The sequence below is a fragment of the Felis catus genome, chromosome D4, assembly GCF_018350175.1.
Source record: "Felis catus isolate Fca126 chromosome D4, F.catus_Fca126_mat1.0, whole genome shotgun sequence".
NCBI lineage: Eukaryota > Metazoa > Chordata > Mammalia > Carnivora > Felidae > Felis > Felis catus.
In genome coordinates, this window is record NC_058380.1 from 29,275,001 (window position 1) to 29,297,010 (window position 22,010).

General features: G+C 36.7%; 1 protein-coding gene across 10 annotated transcripts in view; it reads right to left on the reverse strand.

Annotated features, from left to right (window-relative positions):
- FANCC (FA complementation group C) overlaps positions 1 to 22,010 on the reverse strand; it is a 265,345-nt gene that overhangs the window by 63,974 nt on the left and 179,361 nt on the right. For all 10 annotated transcript variants that reach the window (XM_045043621.1, XM_045043627.1, XM_019815868.2 and 7 more), the window contains one exon: positions 4,923 to 5,087. In XM_045043621.1, coding sequence (XP_044899556.1) covers positions 4,923 to 5,087 — 165 coding nt within the window. The remainder of the gene's footprint in view (positions 1 to 4,922; positions 5,088 to 22,010) is intronic.

Consider the following 22,010-nt stretch of genomic DNA (forward strand, 5'->3'; position numbering starts at 1 on the left):
TGAAAAAAAAAAAAAAAAAGAAAAAGAGAACATAAATTACTAATGTCAGACATGAAAGAGAAGACATCACTACATCACTATGGGCATTAAGAGAATAATAAAGGAACTCTATGAGCAACTCTATGGGGATAAATCTGATAAACTTAGAGACCAATATCTCTCCTTAACATAGAAACAAAAATCCTCAACTAAATATTAGCAAACTTAATCTAACAGTGCAAAAAGAATTCTGCATCACAACCAAGTGGAATTTGTCACAGGTATGCATGGCTGTTTTAACTTTTGAGAATGAATTAATGTAATCAATCACATCAACAGGCTAAAAAAGACAAATCATGTGATCATATCAATAGATGCAGAAAAAGTATTTGCTAAAATCCAAACCCATTCAATACAAAAACTCAGTAAACTAGGAACAGAGGACAATTTTCACAAACTGATAAAGAATATCTATAAAAACCTAACAAGAATTAATACTGTTGAAATGTCCATATACCCAAAGCAATCTACAAATTCATTGCATCAACTATCAAAATTCCAATGGTAGTTTATAGAAACAGAACAAACAATCCTAAAATTTATATGTATCTCTGAAAGTCCCCAAATAGCCATAGCAATCTCGAGAAAGAGCAAAGCTGGAGACATCATGCTCCCTGATTTCAAACTATTTTACAAAGCTATAGTGATTAAAACAGTATGGTATTAGCATAAAAACAGGCATACAAATTAATGTGATAGAACAGAGAACTGAAAAATAAGTCTATGCATATATGCATTTTATGACAAAGGAGCCAAAAATATAAAATGGAGAAAGGACAGTCTCATCAATAAATGAAGCTGGGAAAGAACACGAAAAATAATACTAAAATTTGTATGGAACCACAAAAGAACCTGAACAGCCAAAGCAATCATGAGAAAGAACACCAAAGCTAGAGGTATCACAATCCCAGATTTCAAGATATACTATAAAGCTGTAGTAATCAAAACACTACGGTACTGGCACATAAACAGAGACATAGATCAATGGAATAGAATAGAGAGACCAGAAATAAACCTATGCTTATCTGGTCCTTTAATCTGACAAAGGAGACAAGAATATACGATAAGAAAAGACAGTCCCTTCAATAAATGGTGCTGGGAAAACTGAACAGCTGCATGCAAAAGAATGAAACTGGATCACTTTCTTATACCATACACAAAAATAAACTCAAAATGAATTAAAGATCTAACTGTGAGACCAAAAACCACAAAACTCCTAAAAGAAAACATAGGCAGTCATCTCTTGGACATTAGCCTTAGGCACATTTTTATGGGTATGTTCCATTGGGCAAGGGAAACAAAAGCAAAAATAAGCTATTGAGACTATACCAAAATAAAAAGCTTTTGTACAGCAAAATGAAAACACAACCTGCTGAACAGAAGATACTTGCAAATGATATATCTGAGAAGGGGGCTAATATTCAAAATATATAAAGAATTTCTACAACTCATCACAAAAAAACAACAAAACAACCCACAAATGGTCTGATTAAAAAATAGGCAGATGACCTGAATAAACATTTTTCCAAAAAAGACATATAGATGGCCAACAGGCACATGAAAAGATGCTCAACATCACTAATCATCAGGGAAATACAAATCAAACCACAACGAAACATCACATCACACCTGTCCAAACGGCTAGAATCAGAAAGACAACAAATAACAATGTGTTGGTTAGAATGTGAAGAAAAGGGAGCCCTTGTGCACAATTGGTGGGAATGTATATTGGTGCAGCTACTATGGAAAACAGAACAGATATACCTCAAAAAATTAAAATTAAAATGACTCTATGATCCAGCAATCCCATTAGTGGGAATATATCCAAAGGAAATGAAAATGTATCTCAAAAATATATCTGTACTCCCATGTGTACTACAGCATTCACATTAGTCAAGATATGGAAACAACCTAAGTGTCTATCAGTAGATGAATTAATAAAGAAGATGTGGTATATTTATGTAGTGGAATATTATTCGGCCATGAGAAAGACAGAAATCCTGCAATTTGTGACACAGATGGACCTGAAGGCATTAAGTAAAGTGAAATAACACAGAGAAACACAAATACTGTATGATATCACTTTATGCAGAATCTAAAAGAGCTGAACTCACAGAAACAGAGACTAGAAAGATGGTTACCAGGAACTAGGGTGTGGTGAAATGGGGACATGTTGGTCAAAGAGTATAAACTTCCAGTTAGAAGATGAATAAATTCTGGGGATCTAATGTACATTATAGTGATTATAGTTGATATAATTTTAGTTGAAACAATATTTAAAGTTGCTAAGAGAGAAGATCTTAAATGTTCTTGCCACCAAAAAGAAATAGTGATTATGTGACATGATGAACATGTTAGCTCAGCTATGGTGGTAATGATTTTATAACATAAAAAGTGTATCAAATTAACTTGTACATCTTAAGTTTACACAATGTTATATGTCAATTATATTTCAATAAAGTGGGGGGGGGGTGGAGGGGATGTAAGTAAGTAAATAATTAAGTAGATAAATAACTAAACAAACTGATATTTCCTCTTGTACCTACATGGAAACATAACAGGAAGCAAGTGCACTTTATTGTCTAGTTTTGCAATAATACTTAAACATTTTTGGAAAACTCTTCTAAATTTTATCTAAATTATTTTAGGTGTACATATACTTAGATATTCTTCAGAAATATATAAATATGACATTTTTAGATTTTCTCATAATTTGTTATCTTATTCAAAAATAAAATTCATTTATAATATATTTTCTTTTTATTTTTAAACATTTATTTATTCTTGAGAGAGAGACAGAGAGACAGAGCATGAGTGGGGGAGAGGGAGACACAGAATCTGAGGCAGGCCCCAGGCTCTAAGCTGTCAGCACAGAACCCGATGCGGGGCTCCAACTCAGAAAACTGTGAGATCATGACCTGAGTTGAAGTCGGATGCTTACCCGACTGAGCCATCCAGGCACCCCTATAATATATTTTCTTACACTTAAGAATGGATCATTGACTTTATGAAGGAGAATTAAAATGTTTGCTTTCTCATCTCCAGCTGTTTGTGAAAAGATGAAACCAATACATCAGGTATTTCTTTTGACTCATGACAGGGAGACAACTACTCCAAAGGAACTGGACTAAACTATAAATGAAAGCAAATATGAGGAAAGCGATTTTTCCCCTGGCTTCAGAGATGTTAATAATTTACCTCATTGTGCCATATTCAATAGAATGTTTCCAAATTACTGTTGTAGTACTAGTTAACTGTGGCACCAATTTGAGACCAATCATTCAGAGTCTAAACAAAAAGGAATTAAATAATTCAAACATAGATGTAATACATTAATATTTCATCAAGAGGATTACACTGCTGCCTTAAAACTGAATCTCTAGAGGTGGATGAACTTGCTGTGTTGCTCGTATTCATCTGGTATCAACAACAACAGGTGTCAACAGGAGTTCTGTTAAGAGAACTGGGCAGTACGCACATGTCGTAGAGAAATATCAACGTGTTGAATAACTATTCCGAAGCTCATGGTTTTTCCTGGGACAGCCGTGCTGACATTTGCACTCGAAGTGCAGCAGCACTAGTGAGCAAAACCACTGTGCCCAGCACGAGTCAAGCAGGGAAACGGTCACCGTGTCCTTCACTCTGTGTACAGTAGTAACACTGCCGGTTTCACACAAAAATGTGTTTGATGAAGCAGCGTAAAATATTAATCTTACTGAATTTTACACTGGCGAATACTTTTGATTAAAAAAAACATTGTGTGTGGTGAAAAGGAAAGCATGCATAATGCCCTTCTGCTGCATGACAAATCCGGGTGGTTGTCCCCAGGAAAAGCACTTGCAAGTGTAAGAGCTGCAAGAGCAACTGGCCACCTTTTTGTCATGGAAATTTACATGGAAGAATGGCAAACAGTGGCTGCTCAGAGTTGAGTATTTGGCACACATTTTCTCAAAAATTAGTGAAATGACCCTTGTACTTCAAGGAAAACAAATGACAGTATTTTGTAGCCAATGATAAATGTGAGTGTTTAAGCAGACTTTGAATCCTGGAAAATTCACTCCTGTCAGTGGGAGCTTGACAGCTTCCCAACACCTGAAGACATTTCTGATGGGCTTGGTGCTGACAAGAATGAATGTAAGTTTTGATACTATAAAATGAAATATGTCAAGGTTGAAAAGGTCTACATAACTTAATAAACCAGTATTTTCCAAATGAACCATGCATAAGGCTACAAGATCCTGCTTGGGCAAAAGAGCTTTTAAAAGTATACCATAGACATCCAATGGGTTTCAATGTAACAGTATGAAAAGCTCATTGTTATAATTTCAGATTCAGCATAGCAACTAACCTTACAACACTACCATTTTCAAAACATTTTGAAAATCTACAATTATCTGAGATGGCTACTGCAGTATTCCTGTCTGTTCCAGTATATCTCTATGAGGCTGAATTTTCTACACTTCAATGGAAACAACATACCAGGCTGTACCAGGCTGCACACAGAAACATGTATGAGAGCCCAGCTGTCTTCCATCAGACAATAAAGAGATTTGCAAAAATGTAAAATAATGCTGCTTCTGGTATACATATTTTCTTGGAAAAGATCACTTTTTAATAAAAATAAGCTATTTATGTGAACATGTAATAAATTTATTATTTGAAAATGAATACTTTTAGAATATCGTTTTATTTTCAAATATGATAAAATATTGATAAATACAATGCACATTTTTTAAAAAAAGAACTCACTGGGATCCTCAATAATCTCTATGATCATAGAGTGGTACTGGAACCAAAGTTTGAAAACCGCATTTCCAATATGCTGAAGTATTCTAAGAAAAGGAAAAACAATGCTGGATGAGAGAGTAAATGGTATCACTTACAGCAAGAAGGCCTCATTCACAGCATCAAAGAATTCAGGCCAGAGCACTTCCTGAGGTTCATGTCCATGGTAGGTGAGCAGAGCCTCCACCAGTGGTTGGATATCTGGCAGAGTTACAAGTGGTACACAAACTCGCGACAGGAACCTTATCTTTTCAGGAGCCATTCTATGGAATGAATAACAAATAATTATCCAAATCTTAGAAAATCTTCATGCTAAGACTGACAAGTTACTTGCTTTGTCCCTCACATAAAGGGGGCTACCCTAACACCATCTATGAATTCTTCTCTTACTCCATTCTCTAGAAGAAATCCTTTAGTCCCATTTTAACACCACTTATTCTCAAGACTTTGGCATAACTATCTAGAGGCACCTCCAATTTACCATGCCCAAAACAGAACTCTTGAATTCCTTCCCCAAACATTCTTTCCCCAGTCCTGACAATCTCATTTCCTCAGGCTTTGAAGGCCATCCTTGATTCCCCCCTTTCTCATGCCCCTTACCTAATCCAACAGTAAATACCATCAATTTATCTGACAACTTCCCTACATGCGCTTCACTACCCCCTAATTCACCATCACCTCCAGCCTAGGTTACCGTAGGAGCCTTCTAAGTTCTCCCTGCTTCTGTCTTCACTCCCACTGTTTATCATTAAAACAATTCCAGCAACTCTTTAAAAATTCAGATCACTTCACTTGTCTGCTCAAAGCTTTGCAATGGCTTCCCACCTCAGAGAACCAGCAAAGTCTTATACTGGCCGCTGAGGCCTTCCATGACAGGGCCCCTTCTGTTTCTCTGGCTTCATCTCCTTCCACTTTTTCCCTTGCTCATCCTACTCCAGTCCTCTAGGCCTCTAACTACTCCAGGTGGGTCCTGTTGTTCATTCTGCCCAGAACTCATGGCTAGCTAGCTCCTTCATTCCATATCAATCTCAGCTCAAATGCTGCTTTATGTGACGGCATCCCTGACCATGCCATTTAAATGTACTTACCAATATGGTAGCAATCAGCTACATGTGGCAATTTAATTTAAATGAAAGAAAATTCAAAATTCCTGTTCTCAGTTGCACCAGCCACATAACAAATGTTCAACGGGTACATGAGGCTAGTGGCTTACAGTACTGAACACTGCAAATTTCCAGAACTTGTCCATAACTCCAGGAAGTCCCAGTGGACAGCAGAGCTTAATAGAGAAAATGCCATCTCACTCTACTGTGTATCTCTGATCTCACTTACCCTGTTTTACTTTTCTTCAGAGTACTTTTCATCACCTGACCTATAATGTATTTATTTATTTATTTTTCATCATCTGTTTCTTCCTGTTAGGATTATCAGCTTTATAAGGACAGATACGTTTTCTATTTTGATCTCTGCTCCGTTTCTAGCATACAGGAAATGATTCCTTACACATACACATATATGCTCAAGAAATAGATGTTACATGAATAAATCAACTAGAGATCAATAAAATGAAAGTTTGAGATGTACACTATTAGAGCTTTTCCTAGCTATATTCATATATAAATCTAGAAATTTAGCATGTGCTTTTTGAAACACAAATGGAACCATAGCAGAGAACATAAAGCTGTTCCTCACTTTTTTTTTTTTACTTGCTGCCTCATATTAAAAAATGTATGTTCTAGGGGCGCCTGGATGGCTCAGGTTAAATGTCCAACTTAGCTCAGGTCATGATCTCATGATTCCTGAGTTCGAGCCCGCATCAGGTTCTGTGCTGACAGCTTAGAGTCTAGAGCCTGCCTTGTTCGAATTCTGTGCCTCCCTCTCTCTCTGCCCCTCCCACATTCATGCTCTGTCTCTCTCTGTCTCAAAAATAAATAAACGTTAAAAAAAAATTTAAAAAAATTTTTTTTTAATGTGTGTTCTATAATTTAACAAAGCCTCTATTTATAGGCATTTAGGTTATTTCTAATTTTTCAATATTACTGCTGAGAATTACTGTTACTATTACTGCTATAGTTTATTACTAAAAACACTGCTGCAGTGGTATCTATGCATATGTCTATCAGTGACCCTGTGTGAGTATTTGCATATTAACTGCATTCCAAGAGACTACCAGTTTACTTTTCCCCAAACTCCAACCCAAGTGCATAATCTCCTTGCAATACATTCAAATACATCTGACATACTACCATTTTCATCATATTAAAGAAATTTTTCCTAGAACCCTCTGACCTGTTCCAATCCAGGCAGATTGCTTTTTATTCCCTCTGTACAGTTAACATCTTGGTCTCTGTCATGGGGATTTCCTTCACTTCTCTCCTGAACCACATATCTTTTTCTTTCTTGGTTCATTCTTCTTATGTGGAAAAAGGTACATGAGTGATAAAGTACTTGAGACCTTGCATGTCTGGAAATATCTTTATTTTACTCTCACACTTGATTAACACTTTGGCTGAGTATAGAAATCTTGTAATTTTCCAACAAAATTGTGAGGGTGTGGTTCTAATGCCTTCTAGCTTCCTTCAGTGTTGTTTCTGAGAAGCTCCATGCTATTACGAATTTTCATCCTTTATATAAGTCCTGTTTTCACTCCCTGGAGGCTTTTGGAAATCCTCTTTGAAATTTTACACTGATATGTTTTGGTATGGATTTATTTTTATTCATTGTGGTCAGCACTCAGTGGATCTTAAATAAGGAAAGTTTTATTAGCTTGTTTCTTTGACAATTTCCTATCCATTTTTCAATCTGTTTTCTATGAGAACTCCAATGATTCTGGATATTGAATTTCCTGGACACTTTGCTGTCTTTTCTTTCTTATTTTTCATCTCTTGGTCTTTTTACTCTAGATTTAAAAGAACTTTTCAAATTTATCTTCCAATCCTTTTATTAAGTTTTTCATGACCAATCTCTCATGATTAATTTACAAGAACATTAAAAAAAATTTTTTTAAGTTGATTTTTTTTGAGCGAGAGCATGAGAGAGTGAGTTCAGAAGGGGCAGGGAGAGAGGGAAAGACAGAGAATCCCAAGCAGTCTCCACACTGTCAACATGGAGCCCAACATGGCTCAAACTGACAAACCATGAGATCATGACCTGAGACGAAATCAAGAATCAGACACTTAACTGACTGAACCACACAGTTGCCCCACAAGGCAGGAGTATTATAATGGCTGCTTCATATGTGTGTATTATCTTTTGATACAAGATCAAAACTCAAGCACTGTCCACCCCGGCTACTGCAAGCCTGTCTAGAAATGCAGGTACAACTGTCCACCAAGGGTCTAGGGGATTAGTTATGGGTAGTCTCTACCATGGTAATAGCTGAAATGAACAATTTACTGGCCAAGCCTTCCCCCAAAAGCTGTAAGCCTTCAAACAGACTTCAGAGTTCCAGAACAGTTACATCAGACACAGTCTGTCAGTAAAATTTTTGTCTAAGTAAAGGATGGATTCCTGGTACTTCCTCCTCCATCATCTTCCCTGACATCCCCTTCTGATCTCTTGTATTAAGAAAAACAAAAACAACCCCTCACCTTCTTACTTTTTACTACTCTGCCCTTTTGTACTTTATCCTAGGAGAACTATTTGGCTCAATCTTTGAAGTCATTACTTACTATTCAGCTGTATTTCCTATTCACTCTTTTTTTTTTTTTTAACATTTATTTTTGAGACAGAGACAGAGCATGAACGGGGGAGGGGCAGAGAGAGAGGGAGACACAGAATCGGAAGCAGGCTCCAGGCTCTGAGCCATCAGCCCAGAGCCCGACGCGGGGCTCGAACTCACGGACCGCGAGATCGTGACCTGAGTTGAAGTCGGACACTTAACCGACTGAGCCACCCAGGCGCCCCCCTATTCAGTCTTTTACTTTTTTTTTTTCGTTTATGAGTCCCCTCTTTTAAAAACATAACCAATTTATTTCTATTTCAAGGATTTGATAGTTTCTCTTATTATTTTTCAGACATTAATTATCATCCCCCCCCCTTTTTTTTAAACCACTTGCTTGTCTTCGGTAATGTATCTTCCGTTTTGTGGCATTTAGTTCATCTTTCCTTATGGTGTTGGTTTTCCATCAATATCTAAGGATTTTTGTTTCCCCTCTCTGGAATTTGGGATTTCCCACTAGCCTCTCCATGACTGCTTTTTACCACAGCCTCCTCTGGTACTTGTAGAGAGGGTCAGGATGTATTCCTGGTTGGGGTTGCCAATAAATTGCACTCTGGGCATTGGAGCACCCCCAGAATGGCTGGGAATTAATAGCCATTTGATGCTCATTCCTCCTCCAAATCTTCTCCCTCCTTCCTGCTGGAAACAGGACACTTCTGTTGTCTCTTGTTTGAAGGCAGCAGATAAGGACTGCATGAGGGCCTAGCCCTTAGCTGGCTTCTGTAAATTGAGGCAGTGCAACAGGCGGTCTTGTCGGCTGCCAGGTACCTCCTGCTCCATGAATCCACTCCAATGTTACTTTTACCTTTTGCAGTAGTTTTCTCTTGCAAGCTTTTTGGGCTGTGATATTTTCCTTCAAAAATATCCCATAACCTGCCACTTGAAGTCTTTCTTGTAACTTGTGGGTCATCAAATGCTCCCTTATTTATTAGTATTATATATTTGTTAAAATTTCTCCATCAACGCTAAGAGTTGGGAGGATAAAGTGAATGCTAGGTCATGCATGAGTTTAGTTCACCACTTGATTTTGTCTCTTATATTACATTTTCATCTTACTCTCTTGCACTTTAATCTTTAGGATCTGGCCAAGTTCTCTACATTAGAGCTACTCAAAATATGGTCCTCAGAATCACCAGCAACAGCACCCCTATGAATGGGGCCAAGAAATCTGTTCCTTAACATCTTAACATCAGGTGATTCTTATGCCTACTGTAATTTGAGAAACATTGCTCCACACTACTTCTGCAGTAGCAGTCCCAGAACTAGATGATTATCAATCTCTAGTAACAATCTGAATACTTTAACAGACATGATAGAACTATGTTTAAGATTTTTTGTTTTGTCTTTTTTGTTTTAGTTTAGCTATATTTTCTTGATAATCAACAATAAAATTCTCAGAGATAAATTTTTTGTCAAACTACACTAATGATTTCTTATGTGCAAACAGTTTGTCTTTTCTCCTCAAATAATTACCTTTTGCAAAATCCACTTCTTGTTCTTTACCACTTTCCTAAATGACTGAGGTCTCTTCAACCACAGGTATCTTCCACTATGCTTTACTGTCTTTCTCTAACCACCAAGGTGGTTTTAGATTTAAAAATAATTGTGTTTTTGAGTCCATTATCTAAGTTTAATGAAAAGACATATTCAGCTTGAGTTGTAAATACCATAAAGTTTTGGAATTTATGAACTTACTGGGTGGGATTGGAGAAGGGAAGAGTTGTTGTGTGTATGTCTGTAATGTGGACTGTTTTTCATGTATATGTTGCACAGAATCTAGCAGAATATTTTGCATAGAGTATTAAGGGCCTGATGTGTATCTGAGAAATGGAAAAATAGTTACATGTACTCAATAAATCTAGAACTCTGAATGAAGCAGGGAGGTGGTGATCTTGCCCTTCAGCAATCCTCTCTGGAAGAACCTGTTAAGTCCAACTTTTCTCTCATTATCTTAAAATTTTTACCATTCTCTCATTACCTTAGAAGAGAGGGCTCAGAGACTATCACTGGCTACTAGGTGTATGGAAAAGACAATCCTGGCAACAAGGGCATTTATCAAGCACTGAAATTTATGGGATGCAGACTGTATCTCCCAATCAGGCTGAAAAGGTCCAAGAGAATTTTGTGAAAATTTCTAAAGTCTTTTGAGGTGCTTCGGTGGCTTAGTTGGTTAAGCATCTGACTCTTGATCTCGCTCAGGTTTTGATCTCAGGGTCGTGAGTTCAAGCCCTGCATTAGGCTCCATGCTGGGCATGAGCCTACTTTAAAAAAAAACCCTAAAGTTTCATATAAATTTCAGTAGCTTTTCAGTTGACCTACCTAAATGCAGGTCAACTGATAATGTTCTGAAGGGCTTCAAGGTGCTCACAGCCTTCATGGCTCCCTCTTTTGGTCTTGAGCTTGCCAGAGCGTGGAGATCCAACTTCAACTAGAGTTAGGCAACACTTTCCAGACTGGAGTACACTAAGCATTATGTCTTGATTAATTGCCTGAGCAACACTTCCAAATGATTTTTGCACAAGAATTTAACTGCAGAAGGTTCAACAGTAACCATATACTGCTAGAAACATCATTCTCATGTGGCTATGTTGAAGTTTCCAAACCATCTGCAGCAAACCACAGAACTAACTACAAGATAAACTGATGATGCTCAGAAAGTCCAGAATGTCATTCCTTCTAGACAGTTTATAGCAAAGAACAGGAGAGAATTTAAACATTCTGTCATTGAATTGTTGATTTTAGTTGGTGGCAAGTGAAATTCTATTTAAAATGCTATGACAAGGCCATTTATCAGGCGTCTAAAAAGAATGCAAAAGGAAACCAAACAGATTTTCCTATTTTTTTTGTTCCTCTGACATTTTATGCATCAAAGTTATGAGATTAACTTTTATATTTTCTAAGAGACTTTTGAGTCTTTAGAAATGAACTTGAAACATTCAAGTAGCAAAAAGTGAAAAAAATGTACAGATGCCCTCTTTAAAAAAAAACAACAACAGAGAAAAACAGAATAGCATTGTTTGTATGGTGTTTAAGTTTGAGAGGCCCTTGGCGACTTGAACATTTCAAGTCTTCCAAGCAGAAGGTAAGTAATGATAAAATTCAAGTTTCATAAATAATGGGAATATCTGCATTCAAGTGTACTGGAAAGTAGTTTGCCCAGTATGCTATATTCTTATTCAACTTTTTTGATTTTTAAATCTTAGAAATGCACAGATAACTTCATATATATATATATAGCAAATTTATATTGTTATGATGCATATTTTAGTTATTATTATAACTTATGACAGCAACAAATATAATGGCTCCAGCATGTTTGGCAGCTCTTTCAAATGTTATCATGATGGCATTTCACTACCTGATTTCATGAAACCAGTTTCTAACTGAGACAAGAGAACACACTTGGTTGGATTTATAATTCACTAGAGAGCTGTAGATGTGGAGTTCTGAGTCTCACATAAGCTTTAAGGGATCCAGGTTCTTTTATGGATGGAGAACAGAACTTCCTGGCTTGAGGTCTTAAAAGTAGAACTTTAAACGCTCATAAAGAGACTCAAAAAGAATGCTGAGCATCAAATTGCTTTTTTAAATTCAATCTTCTGATAATTATAAATGAACTTAATTGAATTTCTCTAAAAATTCAACACATTCAAAAAAATACCTGCAAAAATTTCTTGTTGAATTCTAAAAATTAAGACTCCATAGTAAACACCATTCAAAAGAGCAAATTAGGAATGTATCAGATGTATCAGTGTCCAAAGGACATTCTACTAGCATATGCATCTCATATTCTTGGTAAATTCAGTTAAGAGTTCTACTAATTACATCAATGATTTGCTTTGACTAAAAATGTTTTTAAACTATTACCAAATTAATCACCATGTTATCCTTGATGCTACTGCCAGCTGGGGTGCCAGCATGGGCATCCTTCAGAAAACTGCTCTGTGCCAGGGAATGTGCATATTATTTTTTTGTAAAAACATATATCTTTACTGAAGAAGCAATCATAAACTCGGGAATTAACCTGCCCCCAAAAATGACCCAATCTGGCACAAATGGAAATTTCTCAGATGTAAAGAGTATATTAGCTAATAGTTTCCAGCAGGCTTTCCTAATTGTGGTCAATGGAGTTTAGATGCCTTTCTGAACTGCTGTCCTCTTCTGTCCTGAGGGTGAGAAAATGAAAAGTACACATTCTGAAGAAAGAATCTGAAAGACCAGTATAGTCAAATAATGGGTACAGTGCAGAAAGACACTGTAAAGGAGAAAAAATACTGCAGAGTGCAGAGAGGAATCAATATTAAGCAATCTAAGGCCGATTACAAATGATTTTTTTTTTCATGAACTACAACTGCCATTTTGGAAATAAGACCCTGTGGCAGGAAATTATTCCTTTATTATGAATGTTATCTTTTAATTTTTGGTATTTTGCCAGCTAGCACTGTATTTTCATTTTTAAAAAGTCTAATTATAAAATTATGATGTATAGAAGAACATAAGGAATTACTATAACATCAACTGTGCACTCATCGCCATGATTTCACAATGCTAACATTTTAGTGATATTTCTAGTTGACGTTTTAAAGAAATAAAAATGTTTCAGTTACAGTTGAAACACCCTCTCCTGTCTCATTTTCTCTTCCCCTTCCCAGGAGTTAGCACTCCCCTAACGATGGGAGTCCTCTCTGTCTAGTTTTTTTTTTTAATGTTTATTTATTTTTGAGAGAGAGAGAGAGAGAGAGAATGAGAATGAATCTCCAGCAGGTTCTGAGCTGTCAGTTCAGAGCGTGATGTGGAGCTTGATCTCAGGAACTATGAGATCATGACCTGAGCTTAAATCAAGAGTCACTCAACAGACTTAGCCACCCAGGCGCCCTCTTTCTGTCTAGTTTTAACACTTTTACTTTATATGTGTGTATTGTTTTGAGTGTTTTAAAACTTTATGTAATGATGACATTACAGGTATCTTTTTGCCACTTCCTTGCTATTCCGTTCTGTGGGTCTTTGTGTCTGGCTTTATACAAGTACCAAAGTGGCTTAATGACTAGCTTTGTAATATGTTTTGAAATCAGGAAGGGTGAGGCCTCTAGTTTTGTTTCTCTTTTCAAGGTTGTTGACTATTTGGGGTCTTCTGAGATTCTATATGAATTTTAGGACTTTTTAAAAAATCTATTTCTGCAAAAGAAAAATGCCATTTGGATTTTAATAGGACTGCATTGTATCTATGGGCAGCTTGGGGTAGTATGGACATTTTAACAATATTAAGTCTTCCAGTCCCTCAACACGGAATGCCTCTTATGTATTTGTGTCATGTTTAATTTCTTTCAGCAACATTTTGTAGCTTCCGGTATATAAGTCTTTCATTTCCTTAAGTTTATTCCTCAACATTTTATTCTTTTTGATGCTACTGTAAATGGGCTTTTTATATAAAAAAAAAATCTCTTTGTAAATCTGCTCACGCTAGTGTATAAAACACAATTGATATTTGAGTATTTATTTTGTATCCTGTAACTTTACTGAGTTAATTTACTAGTTTTAATAGTTTTTCTGTGGAATCTTTAGGGTCTTCTGCATATAACATCATGTCATGTATAAGCAGAATAAGCGGTCCTTTAAAATTTGGATGCCTTTTGTTTCTTTGTCTTGCCTAATGGCTCCAGTGCTTCTAGTACTGTGTTAAAAAGAAGTGGTGAGAGAGGGTATCCTTGCTTTGTTCATGATTTTAGAAGAAAAAAATTTCAGTCTTTCACCATGGAGTGTGATGTTAGCTGTGGGCTTTTCACACATTGTCTTTATTTTGTCGAAGTATGTTCCCTGTATTCCTACTCTACTGAATGTTCTTATCATCAAAGGGATGTTGAATTTTATCAAATAGTTTTTTCTGCTTTAATTGAAATTATCATTTGGTTTTGTCCATCATTCTGTTAATATGGTGTATTACACCAATTGGTTTTTGAATGTTGAACCAACTTTGCATGCTAGGAATAAATCCCACTTGACCATGATGCAGAATCTTTTTAATTGCTGACTTTGGTTGACTTGTATATTGCTGAGGATTTTTACACATGAATATTCATCAGGAATATTGCTGCAGTTTTTTTTCTTGTAGCGTATTTATCTGATTTTGGTATCAGAGTAATGCTGGCCTCATAAAATGAGTTTTGAAGTGTTCCCTCCTCTTCAATTTCTTGAAAGAGTTTGAGAAGGACTGGTATTAATTCTTTAAATATTTGGTAGAATTCTCTAGTGAAACCATCCAGTTCTGGGCTTTTCTGGGCTTTCTCCTTCCTGTTGTAGATCTGTTCAGATTTTTAAATTTATGAGTCACTCTTGGTAGGCTGTATGTTTATAAAAAATTTATCCATTTCTTCTAGGTTATCCAATTTGTTGCAATATAATTGTTCATAGTAGTCTCTTTTTATTTTTCTGCAATGAGTTGTAATGTCTTCTCTTTCATTTGATATTTGTTATTTTAGTCTTCTTGCTGATTTTCTTAGTCTAGTTAAGGGTTTGACAGTTTTCTCGATCTTTTAAAAAATCGAATTCTTTGTTTTTTTCCCATTCTCTCTTTAGTTTATTTCTCCTGTAACCTTTACTATTTCATTGTTTTTGCTATCTGTGGGTTTAGTTTATTCTCCTTTTTCTACTTCCTTGAAGTATAAAGTTAGGTTGCTGATTTGAGATCTTTTATTTTTTTAAACGTTTATTTTTGAGAGAGAGAGAGAGAGGACACACGCACAAGCGGGGGAGGGACAGAGAGAGAGGAAGACAGAGGAACCGAAGCTGCCCGATGTGGGGCTCAAATTCACAAACCCTGAGATCATGACCTGAGCCAAAGTCAGGTGCTTAACCAACTGAGCCACCCAGATGCCCCAAGATCGTCTTTTTTAAACAAGATGTTTACTGCTATGTACTTTCCTCTTAGTACTGCTTTTCCCTCATCTTATACATTTTGGTATACTGTGTTTTCATTTGTCTGAACATATTTTCTAATTTCCCTTGTGATTTCTTCTTTGACTCATTGTTCAAAAATGTGTTGTATAATTTGCACATATTTGTGAATTTTCCACTTTCCTTCTATTTTTTTTCAAGTTTTTTAATGTTTATTCATTTTTGAGACACAGAGAGAGAGACAGAGTGAGAGCGGGAGGGGCAGAGAGGGAGAGACAGAATTTGAAGTAGGCTCCTGGCTCTTAGCTGTCAGCACAGAGCCTGATGCGGGGCTCAAACCCACAAACTGTGAGATCATGACCTGGGCTGAAGTCAGACACCCAACCGACTTAGCCACCCAGGCACCCCTCTCCTTCATTTGTGAAGGATACTTTGCAGCATATAATAATCTTGATTGGCAGGTTTTTGTTTTAGCACTTTGCTACGTCATCTCACTCCCTTCTGGCCTTAATGTTTCTGCTGAGTAATCCACTGACAATCTGGAGTTTCCTTATATGTGTTACATTCCTTGTATTCTTGCTACTGTCAACATTCTCTGTCTCTTGACAGTTTAATTACAACATAACTTGCCATGGGTCTTTTTGGGTTTATTTTAGTTGGGAGTTTGAGCTTCTTGAATTTGGATGTCTAATTCCTTCTTCAGATTTGATAGTTCTCTGTCTTTTTCTCTCTCACTTCCTCTGTGACCCCCACAAAACATACAATTGGTTCACTTGATGATGTTTCATAAGCTCTATGGTTTAATTAACGTTTCATTCTTTTTTCTTTTTATTCCTTGATTTGATAATTTCAAGTGACATGTCTTCAAGTTAACTGCTTGATCAGTCTATTGTTGAACCTCTCTAGTGAATTTTTCAATTCAGTTATTTTTTTCTTCAGCTCCAGAATATCTGTTTGGTTCTTTTTAATAATTTGTATCTGTTGATATTCTCATTTTGTTTACACATTTTTCTGATTTCATTTAGTTGTTTATCTGTATTCTACTGTAGTGCATTGAGTTCCTTTAGGACGATTATTTTTAATTGTCAAGTGGTTCATTCATAGCTCTCCACTTCTTTAGGGTAGGTTTGTGCAAATTAATTTTGTTCCTTTGGGCCATGTTTACCTGTTTCTTTGTGTGCCTTATTTTTTGTTGTGTTTTATGCAATTGAAGAAAGCCACTTCTTCTAGTCTTTATGTACTGGCTTTGTACAGGGGAACTTTCACTAATCAACCTGGTGAGAGAATCTGGGGGTCCTTTGAATCTTTTCTGGGGATGTGTCTTCTCTGGGCTTATGTAATTTCCCAGAGAGCTTGCCAGTTTTTCAGGAGTTTGCAATCTCTTCCTCCCTCTGGTGTTTGTCTGTGGTACTGCATGTTCTCTGGTGCTACAACAAGCCACTAAGTTTTTGTTCTCTGCAGCCCCTCTGACCTTCAAAGTGGGCTGCTTCAAGTCAGGGGAGACAAAAACCAATCCCTAGGGTAGCCCCTTCAGAAGCTGGAACATTAGATACACATTCTACTCTTCTTTCCCACCCCCCAACCCACCCAGACAGAAGCTGTGAGTTGGGTGTTTTCTCCTTACACCAACCTCCATCTGCAGCACTGCCAGCTCCCTAGGGCTACAAAAAGCAGCGTAGGGCTCTCTAACATTCATGCTCTCCAGGTATTGAAAGTCTGCTCATTCCCCATTAGTGGTCAGAGTCAGGTAAGCTACCTGAGGCAGTCCCTCAGGCAGACCCCCCAAAAGCAAGAACACTGAACATATTCCATTCTTTTCTTTCTCCCTCAAGGGACAAGCTGAAAGCTAGAATTTTCCTCCCAGTCCCACCAAGCTGAGCCAGCTTAGGGGAAGGGCTACAGTGGTTGGTATAAAATGTCTTTCTTACCCATTTCAATATGGCCATTTTTGACTTTGAGCTTGCCTGGAGTATTGTAACTTCTTAATTGTTTCTGGAGTTTTCAAATAAAGGCTCTTTGGGTCATATACTATTGTTGAGTCAGTGTTTCTATAGGGAAACAAGGACTGGAGCTTCCTATTCTGTCTTGCTGACCTCACTCTTGAATTTTTTAAATGTTTATTTGTTTAGTTTTCCTCTTTTGGTAATAACTTGCTTATATTTCTTGTCCATTCCTTTAAAAACATTTTTTTATTGGGACACCTGGGTGGCTCAGTCGGTTGAGCGTCTGACTTTGGCTCAGGTCATGATCTCGTGGTCCGTGAGTTTGGGCCCCATGTGGGGCTCTGTGCTGACAGCTCAGAGCCTGGAGCCTGCTTTGGATTCTGTGTCTCCCCCTCTCTCCCCCTCCCCCCTCATGCTCTGTCTCTCTCTCTCTGTCAAAAATAAACATTAAAAAAAAAATTTTAAAGCAGGCTCCAAGCTCTGAGCTGTCAGCACAGAGATGAAGGGCTCGAACTCAAGAACTGTGACATCATGACCATGTCAGATGCTTAACTCACTGAGCCACTCAGGCATCCTTCTTGTCTATCTCTATACTGGAGTGTTTGCCTCTTTATGACTGATTTGCAGGAGGATTACTATACTTTGTATACTAATCCTTTATCTGTTTTACAGGTTGCAAATTATCTCCCAATTCTGTGGCTGATGTTTTCCACTTAACAGTGTTTTAGTTTTATTGTTTGTTTGTTCTTAGTTGAGTTTTTTAAAAAATCATCAACTTGACATATTTTGGAAGGATGGTGTAGAGTACATACACATTGCCTCTTACTGATGTTTTAAGTCTCTTACTAAATTTGTTTTTAAAGAAAATTTTTCAATTTTTTAATTATTTTTTCAATGTTTATTTTATTTTATTTTTGAGAGAGAGAGAGAGCACAAGCAGGGGAGGGACAGAGAGAGAGGGAGACACAGAATCTAAAGCAGGCTCCAGGCTCTGAGCTGTCAGTGCAGAGCCTGACATGGGGCTCAAACCCACTTGTGAGACCATGATCTAAGCCGAAGTCAGACGCTTAACTGACTGAGCCACCTAGGTACCCCCTTAATAAATTTCTATTATTCAACATTCATCTCAAGGTAAAATCAAAGTCTGCACCCGACATGTAAACAAATGACTGTAAATGTTTTCTATGTCCCCCTTGGAATTCTTCTTATTACTTTTTAGGTATAATTTATATATGGACAACTATTACCACTAATGATCCACTTTTAGGACTTTTCCATCACTTCAAGATCTTTTGGGCTCATCTGCAGTAAATCTCTGTTCCTATCTTTAGCCCCAGGCAACAACTAATCTACTCTGTCTCTATAGATTTGCCTATTCTGGACACTTGGTAAAAATGAAATCATATAATATATGGTTTTCTGTGACCGGCTTCTTTCACTAAGCATAATGTTTTGAGGTTCACACATGTTGCAGTGTGAATCAGTAGACTGTTCCTTTCTTACTGAGGAATGGTATTCTACTGTGTGGACATAACATATTTTGTTTATCCATTCATGAGTTGATGGGTATTTGGGTTGCTTCTACTTTTTGTTTATTATGAATAATGATATGAATATCTGTATACAAGTGTTCACATGCTTATTAGCCATTTGTACATATTTTCTGATGACATGTATTCCAATCTTTTGCCTATTAAAAAAACTTTTTTAATGTTTACTTATTTTTGAGAGAGAGAGAGGCAGAGTGAGAGCCGGGGAGGGGCAGAGAAAGAGGGAGACACAGAATCTAAAGCAGGCTCCAGGCTCTGAGTTGTCAGCACAGAGCCCAGTGCGGGGCTTGAACTCACAAACAGGGAGATCATGACCTGAGCCAAAGTCAGACGCTCAACTGACTGAGACACCCAGGTGCCCCTTCCTATTGTTTTAACTGGGTTGTCTTATTACTGAGTTCTTCATATATTCCAGATAGGAACCCTTTATCAGATGCATAATTTGAAATTATTTTCTCACAGTTTATGACTTGCCTTTTCATTTTTTAAATGGTGGTAACAGATAATACTTATTTGTTTAATCCATCCAGTTAAGGTGGACCTTTGGATCATTTCTGGTTTTGAACTATTACAAAATTAATATTTGTATGAACATTTGTATACAAACATTTGTATAGAGGGGTGCTTGAGTGGCTCAGTTGGTTAAGTGCCTGACTTCGGCTCAGGTCATGATCTCACCGTTCATGAGTTCAAGCCCTGTGTTGGGCTCTGTGCTGACAGCTCAGAGCCTGGAGCCTGCTTGGGATTCTGTGTCTCCCTCTCTCTCTGCCCCTTCCCTGCTCGCACTCTCTCTCGCTCCCTCAAAAATAAATAAACATTAAAAAAAATTTTTTAAAGAAATATTTCTATAGCAATATTTGTGACTACCTATGTTTTCATTTGTAGTGAGTAAATACTCAAGAATAGAGTTGGTGGGTCATATGACAAGTGTATATTTAACTTTATAATAAACTGCTACACTGTTTACCAAGTGGTCATACCACTTCACATTCTCACAGACAGCAGATGAGAGATCCAGTGGTTCTAGATCTTCTCCAACACATATTGATGTAAGTGTTCCCAATTTTAGTCATTTAAGGGAGATACACTTAGTATCATTTTGGGGTTTTATTCTTGCTTAATTATTTGATTGTAGTAAAACATACATAATTGTTATCATTTTAATCATTTGTATTTGGTAACCATTCAGTGCCATTAAATACACTCACATGCTGTGTACCTGTCACCACAATCCATACCCAAAGCTTTTCAGTATCCTTAACATAAACTATAGAGCCATTAAACAGTAACTCCATTCCTTCCAGCCCCTGATAACCTCTGTTCTGCTTTCTGTCTCTATTGAGTTTGCCTCTTCTAGGTACTTCATATAAATAGAATTACACAATATTTGCCCCTCTGTGTCTGGCTTATTTCACTAAGCATGGTGTTTTCAATGTCCATCCATATTCTTGCATATATAAAAATTTTATTCCCTTTTATAACTGAACAGTATTTTCTATTGTACTTATATACCTTGTTTTGTTTCTCCACTTCATGTTTCATTGATGGGAACTTGAAGTGTTCCCACCTTTTAGCTATTGTGAATAATGGTGCCATGAACACTGGTGTACGAAGAGATATCTGTTCAAGTCCCTTCTTCCATTTCTTTTGAATATATGCCTAAGAGTGGAATTGTTGGGTCTTATTTTAAGTCTATGTTTAATTTTTTGAGGAACTGCCAAGCTTTTCCACAGTGGCTGTACCATTTTACATTCCCATCAGCAAGACTATTCTTTCAGGAATCATCTTTATAGTTTGTTACATTCTCACCAACAATGCACAGGGCTCTACATTTTTAACTTACTTGCCAACATTTATTATTTTTCTTTTTTGTTTGTTTTTTAAATGACAGACCACTCTGGTACATGTGATGTGGTACCCATTGTGCCTTTGATTTGCATTTCCCTAATAACTAGTTATGTTGAACATTATTTCATGTGCTTATTGGCCAGCTCTATATCATCTTTTGAGACATGTTTAAACAACTCTACTGACCATTTGGGGTTTTTGTTTTGTTTTGTTTTTTATAATATATTTTATTGTCAAATTATTGCCCATTTTTGAATTGAGCTTTTTGTTATTGTTGAGTTTCAGTTCTTTATATACTCTAGATTTTAATCCTTTATTGGATACATGACAGAAGTTTTCACTCATTCACTAGGTTGCCTTTTTGCATTCTTGATAGTATCCTGTAAATTCATAAAAATTCTTAATTTTAATGAAGTCCAATTTATCTACTTTTCTTGGTTGCTTATGCTTATGGGGTCATTATCCAAAAAAAAAAAATCACTGCCAAACCTAATGTCATTAAGATTTTCTCCAGTGTTTTTGTTTAAGAGTTTTATAGTTTACTTTAAAGTTCAGATCCAAAGGATCCTATAAGCTGAAGGCAAAGACAATTTGTGATATAGCTTTAATTGGCAATAGCTTTACAAAAACAAAAAGGGACAAAAGTCCCTTGTTCCCAGCTTCTCTTAGTTAATAATTCGTTAAAAATGAAATGCTCACCAATGAAGACAACTTTGAATTCTCTTACACAGTGAAGAACATTTTGTAATGTGATTAGTTGCCTTTTAATTCGTTTGAATCTATTTGATTTGTTTAGTCTAGATTTTGGAATATTTTGTTTCTTTTTTTAAAATATAATTTATTGTCAAATTGGCTTCCATACAACACCCAGTGCTCATCCCAACAAGTGCCCTCCTCAATGCCCATCACCCACTTTCCCCTCTCCCCCACCGCTTATCAACCCTCAGTTTGTTCTCAGTTTTATGAGTCTCTTATGGCTTGCCTTCTTCCCTCTCTGTTTGTAACTTTTTTTCCCTTCCCCTCCCCCCATGGTCTTCTGTTAAGTTTCTCAAGATCCACATATGAATGAAAACATATGGTGTCTGTCTTTCTCTGCCTGGCTTATTTCACTTAGCATAATACCCTCTAGTTCCATCCACATTGCTGCAAATGGCCATATTTCATTCTTTCTCATTGCCAAGTAGTATTCCATTGTATATATAAACCACATCTTCTTTATCCATTCGTCAGTTG